The following is a 14,119-nucleotide window of genomic DNA, read 5'->3' on the forward strand; positions in this document are numbered from 1 at the left end:
TAATGAACTGGGGCTGGGAACCCCGGATCTAGCTGTACATTTGACCTCATCCTGTGGTTATCTATGTCTGCTTCTTCCCTCTCCAACTAGATTATGGGCCCCAGATGGCCTCCCAAACAATGTTTGTAGTCCTTCACAAACTGATTCCAAGTGCCTGTTGCTGATGGAAGTAGCACCCGTCAACCCCTCAGGAAGGCCCTGCCCTGGAAGCCTGATGCCCTGCCTTGGCATCACCATCCACTTAGATGGTCCCCACTGAGCTAGAACAGAATGCTGTCTCCCCCACCGGGCACCAGAGGGAGCAGCTGGTTTGTGTTCAGAGGCCACCTTGCATAAGAACTACCCATTTAAACACGTGCCTCTCGTTGAGCACAGGTGCTCACACCACAAACAGCTCCCAGGACACATGCGTCTCCCACGGCACACTCACCCCTCAGAGGATGGTCCTCACATCCACCAGGGCGTGGGATCACCTACACCATTTAACTGGTTTTGATGGGAGGTGTAGGGCCGGATTCACAAAGGACTGACCACATGAGCCACGTCTCTCCACTGCACAGTTCTGTCCTGTTGAAGCCAGCCCTCCCCTTCCTTCCACCTGCCCCCCAGCAGCTGGCCCAGCCCCTCTCCTGCACTCCCCTCCCTTCTAAAGGCTGACGCTCCCCAGGACTCCATCCCTGCCCTTCTCATTAACTCTTCTCCTTGGGGGCTCTCAGCCCTACTTAGGGCTCCTCAATCTGTATTAAACACAATGAGAACTCCCTCCCCAGTTCAGACAGATAAGGCCTAAGAGGCTTCCCTACTTTTACTCCACGGGGGTCAGAGGGAGAGAAATACCTCATCTAGGTCTTGGGGACTGGGCTACAAAGCAGAACAGAACACAGTAAGCATACAACAAGGGTTTCCTGAGTGAATGAATTCATAAAAATGGACTGCCACCAGCTGCCAAGGGACCCTCCCTTCTGAGGCCTAGACGTCACCTGCTCATCCAGGATCCGAGGCCAGGCCCTTCGGCTACACCAAGCACACCAAGCTCAGCGGTGCTCACAGGCCTTTAATCTGCAACTGCCTGGCCACACTCCATCCCTACCACAGGCTGGTGGGGAGGGTTGGCCATACCAGCTCCAAGTCCAAGTCCAAGAGGGAAGGGCTAGGGTCAGGCTGGGGCTTGGGCAGGGGACTCCCGGCCCCACGCGATGAGGGAGTTGCTGGCCTGGGCAAGCTCAGTGATGGACACCCGGCCTCGCTGTCGGATGAAGTTGGCCACAGCAGCCAGCTCCTCAGGGGTGATGTAGATGAACTTGCCCCGGTCGTCAATCACACCTGTGGGCACAGGCAGGTTGTGGGGCTGCGCCCTCGTGGACTGGCCTGAGGGGGCCTGCCCACTGCTCGCAGCTGCCCCAGATCCCTTCAGGTCTCCAGCGTGCCTGTCCTGTCTTGGCGAGGCATCTCAACTCAGGCTTGCCTTCCCGTCCTGCTCACCCCACACCATCCCAGGCTTCAGGGTGCCCTCCTTGTAACTGCATGCAGCTACTTAGTGCCCTTCTTTGCACTTCCCTCCCAGGTCCGGGATGCTCATCCTGCAGCCCCCTGTGGCTAGACATTCCCCAAGGCCAGGTTGGGCAGTGACTGATTCTCATCCTGTCTCACCTGTTAGAGTCCCCTCAGCCAGCAAGTCCTGGATACGGTTTATGGTGTCCTAGGAGGAGAACAGTTCTCAGAGCAGAGGCGGGTACTGACGTCCCCAAAACAAACACCTGCAATCCTCCTCTCACTGTAACCAAATCACCTTCCCCTCTCATAGCACCCCCAACTCTGTGCTTGTCATCTGGACGGGCCCTTGGGAGAACCGGCTCAGCAGAACCCCACCCCACCCCAGGCCCTCCTCCGGAGAGCTGAGCGGAGCAGTGGTGATGTCTAGTCACCAGGCTGGTGCAGCCTGTCTGCAAGAGAGTTGTCAAGGTAACTGGACTCGGCTGGGGCTGGTGGGATGAGAGGTTTGGATTGTTCTTCTTCTCCTCTGCCTGTTATTCCATCTATCAAAAATGAAGACTGCTGGGTGTCAAGAGTTTCCTCCACTCTACTCACTCTCACTGGGAGCAAGGGACATCAAGACTCTATTTTTAGGGTAGGCCTCCTCTGCCAGCTACACTGACCCCATAGGAGGCCACCTTCCAGGGCTTACCTGAGTCCGCAGGCCCACCTGGGAAGCCAGATCTTCCAGGAGCACAACCTTGGACTGCTGTAAGGAGGGAAAGGGGGCACGCTCAGCACGGGCAGTGCCTCTCAGCCTGGCTACCTTCTGAGCTGTCTGTAATGGGTAGCTGGATCAGCACTGCCCATGTTCCTGTGGGAGAGCCTTGCTTCCCTCACAAAGACAAACTCCCACAATCACCCTCACACAGGGGCATGCACACTTGTAAGTGCTTTCATTCCCCATCTGGGAGGAGGGATCTGCCCCAAACCACCACCAGCCTCCTGCCCAGTCCTGGACGGGGTGTGGGGGGGCTACTAGAGACAGACGCGCCAGGGCCCACTGCCTCCTTTTCCTCTGCATCTAGCCCTATCTTTTTAACATCACAGACACGCTGGAGAAAGGGAGTGATAGTCACCAAAAGCTATTTTTAAAAACTGTCGCCAGGACTTGTATTTGCTGAGGACCTACCAGGACAATGTGGCGCTGAGAAAGTGGGACATGATGGTAAACAAACACAGCTCCTACCCTTGAACTCACAGGCCACCTGGTGGGACAGGTGAGCACATGGACAGGAGAGCAGATAAGGCCCCCCAAGTCCTGGGCTCTCTGCAGGCAGTGGGAGCTTATTGCTGCGTCACCTTTGCTTCAGCCCCTGGGCTTGGACGCCCCACAACCCTGACATGCCCACACTTCTTTCCACCCATCCTCTTCACACATCAGCAGCACAGAGACCTCCCTTAAAATAACCGCCACTAACACTGCTGAGTGCTTGCCCCGTTCCACGTGCTGCCCTCACACCGCAGTGGAAACTTCAGTTGCGGGGCACAGCTGAGGGTCCACATGGGAAACACGGGCAGGTGCCCCAGCCTCCCCCACAGACAGCATGGGACGTGAGAGAAGGCGGGCAGTCCTTCACATTTCCATGATCTTCCACAGCGAGTGAGCTGGAGGAGGAGTGACACGGTGACACCTTCCCGGCTGCAGATGGCATGTGACTTGTTTGAAATGCCAAACCGAATGTGCCAACAGGGAGGCGAGTGAGAGGCGGCTGGGTCGGGGGTGGGCAAGCACAAGGTGATCTGGCCAGCCGGCCTCTACCTACCACGCAGAGAGCAGGAATAGAGATCTAGTGACAGCTCGGAGCAGGGACGTGACATCACCACAGCTGGTCCCCGAGGACCCGGGCTGAGGTGCTGTTAAGGCCAAAAGCACATTTGGTAACAAACCGACAAACCCGACCTTGGTCAGGAGGGCGAGGGGCCTGACAAGACTCAGCCACCCCATACGTCACAGGAACTACACTGTGTAGAAATGCTCTCTGGCTCTCAAACTTTAGGACGGAAGGGCCTGTCTCCTTGAAGCGAGAAGGAAGGTGAGTGGGATGAATTTCAGAAGGTCTCCTTCTCCTTGCAAGACAGCAGCTCTGGGAGACTCACCACCAGCAGAACCCCTAAGCTCCCAGAGTTTATGGGCGCCCCCATGAGTGGCACCTCCAGGGAGTGATCAAGGGTGAGGTCAGAACTGCCCAGGGGGCCTCCCCTCTGCAGAGGAGAGGGGCACACTGAAGCTGACCCCCTCCTCTCAATCCACCTCGGAAGGCTTCCTGGAGGAGAGACCATGTTGCTGTCTCCTAGGCAGGTGAGGACGGCGAGTTCCCAACAGCAGTGGTCAGTATGAGCTATCCTGCCTGCCCTGGTGGACAAAGCCCTCCATCAGAGGGGGACACACCAGCCTGAGGCTGCGGCCGGCCAGCCTCTCTCCCTCTAAGGAACCCGGGGCCCCAGGCTGCTGAGAGGCATCAAAACACTGCTGTCTCTCAGGAGAGGTGGGGGGAGGATTATGCAAGTCCCGGCTCCCTGGCAGCCCGGGTACCACCTCCACCATCGCCCCCGCTCCCTCTGCACCGCTTCCCTCAGCCGCCTCTGCACCTCTGAGCTGCACTGGCAAACCTGTCCCCTCACCACATCCTCTGTGGGAGGCAGGGCTGCCGAGCGAGATGCTCTTACGCAACCCCGAGCGGCATCGTGTGGCCTGCACAGCGGCTGCAGACGGAGGGAGCCCACCGCTGCCTCGCTCACCCTACACTCCCAAGGAAACACCATCCTGTCTCCGCGCCAGACCCAAGTTCCCAGCAGGAGCACGTGGCAGAGCCTCCGTGTGGAAGGACTGACAGGAAACACACGTGGAGAGGCTTGGAAACACGGTGACTCACCGAGCGTGGGGTCTGAGGAGCAGGGGAGCTGTCAAAGCCTGGGTGTGCGGAAGCCATCAAAGGCCCGTGCCGCCCACACACACCCAGCCCCGCTCCACACTCGGGTGGAGGAGAAGGGCCTCCCCTCGCTAGGGCCCAGCAGCTCAGCCTCTGGGCCTCCCTGCATGAACCTGATGGACCTCCCACAGCCCCACACATGTCTGCCCCTCTGGGCCTGAGGAGAAGGCACACAACACGCACACGCAAGGCAGGGACCGACGCTCATGCTGGTTCGCAGCCTCTCACCTTAATGTAGTTGACGAATTCTGTCAGGAAGCTGTGGGACTGGAGGGGCAGAGAAGTCACAGTGAGCCCCCCGACAGGGACCACCAGGGTCTGTGCTGGCCCACCTCCCAGGACTGCCACCTGCCCGGGGGCCTGTCCACCCACCTGCCCGCCTGCCCACACAAGCGGCAGCGCCTCCTGAGATGAGGGTTCGGGGGCACCACCTCCACTGTGGACAAGACTTCGCGCCACCACAGCCTGGGGGACTGACATCCACTCCCTTCTCCCTGCCCGGCCAGTGTCTGGGATGGGAGGGTAGCCCTGGTCTAGCATGTGTGGCCTGGATGGGTGCAGGGAGGGGCTCCCCAGGGGCAGCAGGCACACCTGTTCCTCAGTCATGGTCTCGCCCACGCCCTCCTCCTCCACCACGAAGCTCTCCTTCAGTTTCAGGTACTCTTCGTGCTCCCGCTGGGCCTGCTCCTCCCGGGCCTTCCTCTCCTCCTCCTCCTGTGGACACAGAGGAGCAAGAGTCGGGTATCTGGGACACGTGCCCACCCAATCACAGCTCTGGTCCTCGCTTCCCTGCAGGGCACTAGGGCCTAAGGTCCAGCTCTTACTCAGCGACAAAGCTCCTTAAAGGCTGCGACTCCCCAGGCTCCAAGCTGAACAACAGACAGAGGCCCCGCCCGTCATCAGCCCCCACCCCACGCAGACAAATGCCACTCAGCCCCCTCCGCTCCCTCCTTGCTCAGGGATCTACCTGGTGAAAATCTCTCGACTGGCCTGCCATGATGCCACTCCACCACGCCCTGTAGCCACACCTGCCCTCTCTACCCTGTCCTGTCCATGCTTCACGAACAAACAGCCAGCCTCCATTTCCTCTCCTCTTATTCACCAGCCCCCGAAACCCTCCCCACCAACTCTGCAGAGACCTTGGGCACAGCAACCTGCCCTTCTTTCCCCCTGCATTCTCCTGGCTCCCCTGCAGCTCCCTGGGGCATCACCACCCCTGCCCCTTCTCTCTCCTCCGCACTCTCACTGAACACCTTGCTCATGTCCAAAGCACTGATAACCACCTCCTCATCAGCGACTGTCACAGCTGTATCTCTGCCCAAATCTCTCCTCCTAAACACATGACAGCCCTTGTGACACACCCGCCTGGGCCATCCATCTCACAGGCACCAGACCCCACGATCTCCTCACATCCAGTCCTCCTGCTGAGCCCAGGCTCGGGGAGTCACACAGCCATTCAGCCTGCTGCCCAGGTCAGAAATGAGGCCCTATCTCCCAATTATCTAACTTCTAGAAAATGCCTCAGTCCACCCCTGTTGCTCCCTTGTCATCCCCACATAGTACAACAGCCTCCTCCTAAATCCAATCCATTTTCCAGGACACTGACAAAAAAAAAATTCTTTTTAAATATTTTATTTACTTGAAAGGCACAGTTAAACAAAAAGAAAACCGAGGAGAGAGAGAGGTTTTCCATTCGCTGGTTCACTTACTCTCCCAGCGGCCACAATGGCTAGGACTGGGCTAGACAAATGCCAGGAGCCAGGAGCTTCTTCCAAGTCCCCTACGTGGGTGCAGGGGCCCAAGCACTCGGGCGATCTGCTGCTGCTTTCCCAAGTGCATTAGCAGGGAGTTGGATTGGCAGTGGAGCAACTAGGAATTAAACCAGTGCCCAAGTGGGATGCTGGTGCTGCAAACAGTGGCTTAACCTGTTACACCACAGTGCCGGTCCCCGAGAAAAATTTTTTTAAAACATGAAGGTAATGGCCGACGCAGTGGCACACTAGGTTAATCCTCCGCCTGCGGCGCCAGCATCCCATATGGGCGCCAAGTTCTAGTCCTGGTTGCTCTTCTTCCAGTCCAGCTCTCTGCTGTGGCCCGGGAAGGCAGTGGAGGATAGCCCAAGTGCTTGGGCCCTGCACCCCATGGGAGACCAGGAGGTAGCACCTGGCTCCTGGCTTTAGATCAGCGTGGTACGCCGGCTGCAGCACGCTGGCCATAGTGGCCATTTGGGGGGTGAACCAATGGAAAAGGAAGACCTTTCTCTCTGTCTCTCTCTCTCACTGTCTAACTCTGCCTGTCAAACACACACACACACACACACACAAACCATGAAGGTAGGGGGCTGGTGTTGTGGCACAGTGCATTAAGTTGCCTCCTGTGATGCTGGTATCCTGTTTTGGAGTACTGGTTCAAGTACTAGCTGCTCCACTTCTGATCCTGTTGCAGAAGATGGCCCAAGTACTTGGGCACTTGCCACCCACGAGGGAGAACCAGATGGAGTTCCTATCTCCTGGCTTCAGCCTGGCTCAGTCCAGGCCATAGCAGCCATTTGGGTAGTGAACCAGTAGATGAAAGATATCAATCTGTCTCGCTGGCGCCGCGGATCACTAGGCTAATCCTCCACCTAGTGGCGCCGGCACACCGGGTTCTAGTCCCGGTCGGGGCGCCGGATTCTGTCCCGGTTGCCCCTCTTCCAGGCCAGCTCTCTGCTCTGGCCAGGGAGTGCAGTGGAGGATGGCCTAAGTCCTTGGGCCCTGCACCCCATGGGAGACCTGGCTCCTGCCATCGGATCAGCACGGTGTGCCGGCTGCAGCGCGCTGGCTGCGGCGGCCATTGGAGGGTGAACCAACGGCAAAAGGAAGACCTTTCTCTCTGTCTCTCTCTCACTGTCCACTCTGCCTGTCAAAAAAAAAAAAAAAAAAAAAAAGATATCAATCTGTCTCCTCTCTCTGCCTCTGTCACTCTGCCTTTCAAATAAATAAAATCTTGCAAAAAAAAAAAAAAAAAAGCTCTTTATACAACACACGAAGGTAAAGCTGGGGCAGGGGATATTCAAGATGAGCCTGAACCCAGTGCCAGAAAACAAGAAAATGCTCAGAAAGCAATGAGGGGATGGGAAATGTACACATCAGCCGTCTGAAAGGGCCCCCAGTAGTTAACACAGAACAATCTGGCAAGAAGATAGATAACATGCTACTGGGTTATAACACAATGTACAAGACAAATACAAGTCCATGTGGATGAGAAGAAATGGCTGGATAAATATGCCCTTCAAGTGGATGAAAACAGAAACATTAAAACAAAAAATCGAGGGAACTGTGTACGGGAGGAAGAGCTAGGCCATCTAAGGGCATTAGGCAGGATAGGTATTCAGAAAGGTGGAAAGCTGTCTCGGCGAGTACAGAGGAGCCTGCTGTGTTCCGGCCCAGTCACTACAGCACCCACAGCCAGGCTTCCTGCCATCCAGGGTCCCGGGACAACAGGTCTTCCCAGCTGTGGAAGCCCTGGCCCTCCCACGCTACACCCATCTGTGCCATTCCCTTTCTTGGGAAGCTGGTTCTCAGACCAGAGGAAGCATCGGGCGCACCAACATCCGCCAACCGCCGCTCCTGAGCCCCTGCCCCATGCCAGGCCCTGATGGATCCACCCTCTCTTCCCAGTACCTTTAACAGCGTCAAGGCCCTCACTTCTCAGTCCCCTCTCGCCCCAGCCACCCCGCCCCCTCAGTGTGCTCTGACGGCACCAGGAGCACTCCATAACCCTAAGTGCACTGGAAACCTCAGCGCAGGCTCTGCTTTGCAGGAGCATCGACTCCAGCAACCAAGTAAACCAGGCCCGCCCTCGTGCCTGCTCCACGGCCCACCTTCCAGGCGGGAGAATCGGGGGAGCTGCATGGGCAGCAGGACCGGCGAACCGGGGTCAGAGGTCAGCCTCACCTTCTGCTCCTCCTCCAGGCGAAGCCGCTCTTCCTCCTTCTTCCACTCGGCCTCACGCTGGGACTCGAGGCGCTTCCGCTCCTCCCGCTCAGCCTCCTCTGCCTGGAGACAGGTCTTCATGGGGGCACATCCCCCGCCCCCAGCTAGAGGCTGGCCCTCCCAGACCACCCAGGGCCCAGACTCTGCCCATAGGAGCCCCGAGGGGAACAGGGAGGGTGGGGCTCTTCCCCACTCCCCAGAGCTGCACCCCAGCCCTCCTGCTTGCCTCGCGCTGGGCTTTGCGCGCTTGCTTCTCCTCTAGCTTCCGTAATTTCTTGGCTCCAATTTTCCCAGACACATGTGCTTCCACTGGCTTCTCAACACCTTCTTCTTCCTGGGCTGAGTAAGGTCAGAGAAAGACAGTTCAGGTCCTAGCCCGACAGGGCTGCTGCTGCTGACGCCACCCCTCGCTTGTCCCCCTCCTCACAGGGAGTCTCCTCCCCTTCCTGTGGATGTCACCAGTCCCGCTGTGCCCTCCAGACATCCGCTATGAACGTGTGTGTGTGTGTGTGTGTACGGGCACGTGTGTGCTGGAGTGGGGAGGGGGCTGCAGGACAAAGTAAAAGGTGACAGACTTAGATACTGCATCACTGTAAGAGGGAGGCGCTAGGTGCCAACAGCCCAGTGTCAGGAACGCGGGCAGGACGTCCAGGCTTGCAGAGATCTCTGGTTTCTCTCTGGGCCAAAATTCCAGGCCAGAATGGCCTCATAGAGAAATTCACCTGGGCCCCAAATCTGAAATTCTCCTTGCTATAGTCAGAAACTGTTGAGGGTTCTAGGATCGGCCACTGGCCAGGATTATCCTTTGTCCCACCACAGCCAATCCAACATGGCAGCCCCATCAGAGGGCTAACCCAGGGCCAGCTAAAGTTACACACACACACACCCCCCATGCTGAGCAGCAGGGGTGTCTGACCTCAAGTCAGATGGGGGGATGGCACAACAGTGGGTTTCTTTTTGAACCAAAGGAGCTCATTTCCAAGGGTACGAAGCAAAAGTCCCAGATGCCCCCTCCTAGGCTCAAGGCAGCGATCAGGGGCCAGAGAAGAGACGCTCCTCTCACATTCTAAAGGCCCTGTTGGTCTGGCAGCACCAGGGATACGGGGGCCTCTGTGTCAACCGAATGTCTCATCTCCAAATCCTACTGGGGTTACAAGGAACCCCGACTCCAAGGACGGTGCTGGGATATAAGGAGGAGACTGAGGAACCCTCTGGATGGTCTGAAGACTTGCCCACCTGCTTGGACACTAAGAGCCTGCACGAAGGAAGCGGAAGCTGGGTCAGCGGAGTAGGGGTCAGGGCCTGGAACTGTCGGCCCCCAAAATGACAGCCCAGGTCCCAAGTCTTCTCCAACACCACCCTGGGCTTTACATCCCACTCCCTTCCTAGTGCCCTGCCCCACCAGGCTGCGTCCTTCTTACCAGGAATGGCACCTTCCTCCTCGTTCTCATCTGCTTCTGTCCAGGCTGCCCGCTGTGCTCGACGCTGGGCCTGCAGCCGGCTGCCCAGGTCCCTTCGGCGCCGGGGCCTGCCTCCAGGTCTGTGCTCCTCCGGCTCCAGAGGCCGAGACTGGGGCACCCGGCCTGCCTCTACTGGCTCCGCCTCATGATGCGGGGACTCTTGACCAGCTTGGGGAAGAGAACACAAGCTGCTGACGGCAGGTGGAGCAGCCTGCTGGGAGCCCCAACTTCCTTCCAGACTCCCAGCATCCACAGCGGTCTGACCATCCAGGCCTCTGCAACGCAGACCTACCCCTTGGTCCCATGTGGCAAGCTCTCTCCCTCCTGCTCGTGTTGGAACTCTCCTCTTCCCTCGAGGCCTCACCTTTCCAACTGACCTGTCAGGGGACTCCCACCCTGGCGTCTCCAGATGTCATCAAATGCCCACTGCAGGCCTTCTACTTCCTGCCTTGGCTGCCATGATTTTATCTGGGATGTACACTTCCCAGGTGGGGGCTGCATCTCCCCTCCCGGAAAGACTCATAGGCTACCTGCCTCACCCACCTCTCTCCCGTCCTTGAAGCCTGCAGGTGCCAAGGCAGCCCGGGGGCCCAGAGACACACATAAATAAATCCACTGCTCATACTAAATGGGGGTGGGGAGGTGCGACCGATGTGTCTGCGTCCCGGCCAAGGACATGGTCTTCTGGTCAGGTGCACGAGATAGGAGGGAAGGGCAAGCCGGCATAGCTGCCCTATTGGGAGGAGACGCAGAAAACACTCAGACGTGCAGGGGACGGCCCAGCAGCCGGCCCTGGAGTGGGAAACCCCGGAGGCCTTCCCAACGGACATCACGCAGATGATGGGGGGCAGAGTGTGTTTGCCCGAGTCTGGCTCCTCTGGGCCTGGAGGTCTGAAGCGCCACGGGGCGAAGAGAGCAGCCCGCAGAACGCTGGGCTCACGCCGGGCTCTAGGCCGCCACCTCCCCCACGCCCCCAAACGCGCATGCTCCCAGCCTGCCGGCCGCGCGCCGCAGATCCTCGTCAGCCAGCGCAGGTACGCCGGCGCATGCGCAGGAGCCGCGGCGCCGCGGCCGGGGCGATCCGAGGGCCCGAGAGCCGCGGCTAGGCTGGCCCCGGCGCGGCGGCGCTTCCTACCTGCTGCCGCCCGGCGCCGGCTGCGAGTTAGGAAGAAGATAAGGCCGACAAGGACAACTGCCGCTACCAAGTACACCGCGAGCGCCACCATGGCCACGGCCTCCGGGCGCCACAAACGCGCCCGCCCCGAAACCCGGAGTTTCCCAGGCCCCGCCCAGCGCCCCTGCAGCCCCGCCCTTTCCAACGTAAGCCCCGCCCATTTCCCGACCCCGCCCAGGCCACGCACTTCGCAGGCAGGCTTCAATTTTTCGAAGCTGTGCTTCCGGGGTGTAAAAAATGTTAGGTGAAAATTTTCACAAACGGTTATGTACAACATGTAATGTGGCTTTAAAAAAATCACCAAACGGGCCGGCGCTGTGGCGCAGCAGGTGAAGCCGCCATGTGCAGCGGCATCGCACATGGGCGCCGGTTCGAGTCCTGGCTGCTCCTCTTCCCATCCAGCTCCCTACTATGGTCTGGGAAAGCAGCAGCAGATGGCCCAAGTTCTTGGGCCCCTGCACCCACGTGGGAGACTCGGAAGAAACTCCTGGTTTCGACCTGGCCCAGACCCGTTGTTGCAGACATTTGGGGAGTGAATAAGCAGATGGAAAATAAATAAATAAATACATCCTTAAGAAAGTTAAAATCACTAAGCAATACCACAGAGTGTTTATGAAAATAAATGTGGGAAAAGTACAGAAAAAGGCGCTTGAGATTGACAGTGCAGTTCCCGGCTTATGCAAGTGGGAAGGCAGCAGAAGGCGCAGGTACCTGGGCCTCCGCCACCCATGTGGGAGACCGGATATGGAGTTCTTGGCACCAGGTTTCAGTTTGGCCAGACCCAGCCACTGCAGCCACTCAAATAAATAACTGCCTTTCAAGTTTAAAAATAAAATGAGAGGGAGAGAGAACAAATTTTGCATTTAAATAAATTGTAAATTGTGATGTATTTTTTACTCACACCTGCAGTCATCTTTAAAAAACAAAACTAGCTTTATTAGGTTGCAGACAAATTATGATCCAGTTTTCCAGAGTAAGCATTTGATGCAACCACAGGGAGTTTAGATTTTATTTTTAAAAAATACTTATTTATTTGAAAGGCAGAGTTATAAAAACAGAGAGAGAGAGAGAGAGAGGTAGCTTCCATCTGCTGGGTCACTCCCTAAATGGCCACAATGGCAGGAGCTGGACCAATCCAAAGCCAGAGGCCAGGAGCTTCACTGGGTCTCCCATGTGGGCAGCATTATGTCTCCCAAAGCCAGTAGCCAGAAACTCCATCCTGATCTTTACCACATGGATGGCAGTGACCCAAGCACTTGGGCCATTTTCCACTGCTTTCTTGGGTGCATTAGCAGGGAGCTGAATCGGAAGTGGAGCAGCCAGGACTAGAACTGGCACCTACATGTGATGCCAGTGCTGCAGGTAGCAGCTTTACTCATTACACCACAAGGCCAACCCCATCGGGGTGTAGATTTTAAATTCCTGTAAATGTTTAGGATCTGGGGCTGACTTTATGGTGCACCAGTCAAGCCATGCACCTGTGGGAATCCCAGCTGCTCCGCTTCCAATCCAGCTTCCTGCTAATGCACCTGGGAAGGCAGCAGAAGATGGCAAAAGTACTGAGGTCCTTGCCATCCATGCGATCAGGATGGAGTTTCTGGCTCCTGGCGTTGGCCTGGCCCATACATAGCCATTTGGGAAGTAAACAAGCGGATGGAAGATTATCTCTACTGCTCCCTCTCTCTGTCACTCTTTTTTTTTTTTTTAAAGATTATTTTTATTTGAGAGGCAGAGTTACAGAGAGAGCTTCTTCCAAATCTCCCACATGGGTTCAAGGACCTAAGCACTTAGGCCATCTTCCACCGCCTTCCCAGGCCATTAGCAGGGAGCTGAATTGGAAGTGGAGCAGCTTGGACATGAATTGGCACTCATATGGGATGCTAGTGCTGCAGGCGGAGGCTTAACTTACTACGCCAGAGCACTGGCCCCAAATAAAAATAATCTTAATGTTTAAAAACATGTTTAAGAACTATAAAATGCTCAATTAAATTGTTTTAAAAAAACACCTGGAGCCTGAATATGAACTAAATCTTTTTATTATTATTATTACTATTATTATTATTTGAAAAGCAGAGAGACAGATTTTCCATCCAGTGGTTCACTCTCCAAATGTCAACAACAGCTAGGGCTGGACCAGGCCAAAGCCAGGAGACTCAATGCAATCTGGTCTCTCATATGGATGGCAAGGACCCAAGCACTTAAGCCATTTTGAAGCATTCCCTGCTGCTTCCTGGGGTACCCAGTGGCAGGAAGCTGGAATCAGGAGCATAGCTGATACAGGAACCCAGACATTCCAGACATGTGACACGGGCTTCCCAAGTGGCATCTTAACCATTGCTCCAAATGCTAACCTCTAGAAATAATTTTTAAATGAGCAAAAATCCCAATATAGTTGAAATAAAAATGACATTGTTGATAATTATTGATATTGGGTGATAAATGTACAGGGACTCATTCATTTTTTTTAAAGATTTATTTTATTATTTGAAAGAGAGGTCTTCCATCCACTAGTTCACTCCCCAAATGACAGTAACAGCAAGAGCTGAGCTGATCTGAAGCCAGGAGCCAGGAGCCAGGAGCTTCTTCTGAGTCTCCCACGTGGGTGCAGGGGCCCAAGGACTTGGGCCATCTTCCACTGCTTTCCCAGGCCATAACAGAGAGCTGGATCGGAAGTGGAGCAGCTCGGACTAACTAGCGCCATATGGGATGCCTGCACAGCAGGCAGCGGCTTTACCCATTACGCCACAGCTCCAGCCCCAGAAGACATCTGTCTTTATCTCTCTGCCTTTTAAATAAAACAATAATTAAATAAGTAAAAAGTAAAAATTCAGTGTCAGTTCAAGTCCCAGCTGCTCTATTTCTGATCCAGCTCTCTCTGCCTTTCAAATAAATAAAATAAATCACAGTTCTCAGCACTGACTACGGTCCATCATATCTGTGCGTGGTACACTGGTGGCTACACCCACATCCCTGACAAGCTCTTCCTAGCCTGAGCCTGGAGCTGAAGCTGTAGACATCCGGGAGATAGTAGGTTTGCTGAGGACA

The 14,119-nt window shown here is 56.0% G+C and overlaps 1 protein-coding gene across 2 annotated transcripts; it reads right to left on the bottom strand.

Moving 5' to 3' along the window:
• Positions 1 to 1,034: 1,034 nt before the first annotated feature.
• DDRGK1 (DDRGK domain containing 1) lies at positions 1,035 to 11,187 on the bottom strand. Of its 2 annotated transcripts, XM_017341736.4 has the most exons (10): positions 11,036 to 11,187; positions 9,862 to 10,068; positions 8,667 to 8,779; positions 8,402 to 8,503; positions 5,058 to 5,180; positions 4,695 to 4,733; positions 3,300 to 3,390; positions 2,186 to 2,242; positions 1,651 to 1,699; positions 1,035 to 1,323 (listed from the first exon to the last, which is right to left on the bottom strand). In XM_017341736.4, exons 1-9 carry the CDS (start codon positions 11,124 to 11,126, stop codon positions 1,665 to 1,667), a joined length of 858 nt encoding a protein of 285 aa, XP_017197225.2. In that variant the 5' UTR covers positions 11,127 to 11,187; the 3' UTR covers positions 1,035 to 1,323; positions 1,651 to 1,664. The 2 variants fall into 2 exon arrangements, with proteins under 2 accessions (XP_017197225.2, XP_002710966.2); XM_002710920.6 differs by lacking the exon at positions 3,300 to 3,390.
• Positions 11,188 to 14,119: the final 2,932 nt, after the last annotated feature.

Source organism: Oryctolagus cuniculus, chromosome 11, assembly GCF_051225735.1.
Source record: "Oryctolagus cuniculus isolate XC-2025 breed Fujian yellow rabbit chromosome 11, ASM5122573v1, whole genome shotgun sequence".
Classification (NCBI taxonomy): Eukaryota; Metazoa; Chordata; class Mammalia; order Lagomorpha; family Leporidae; genus Oryctolagus; species Oryctolagus cuniculus.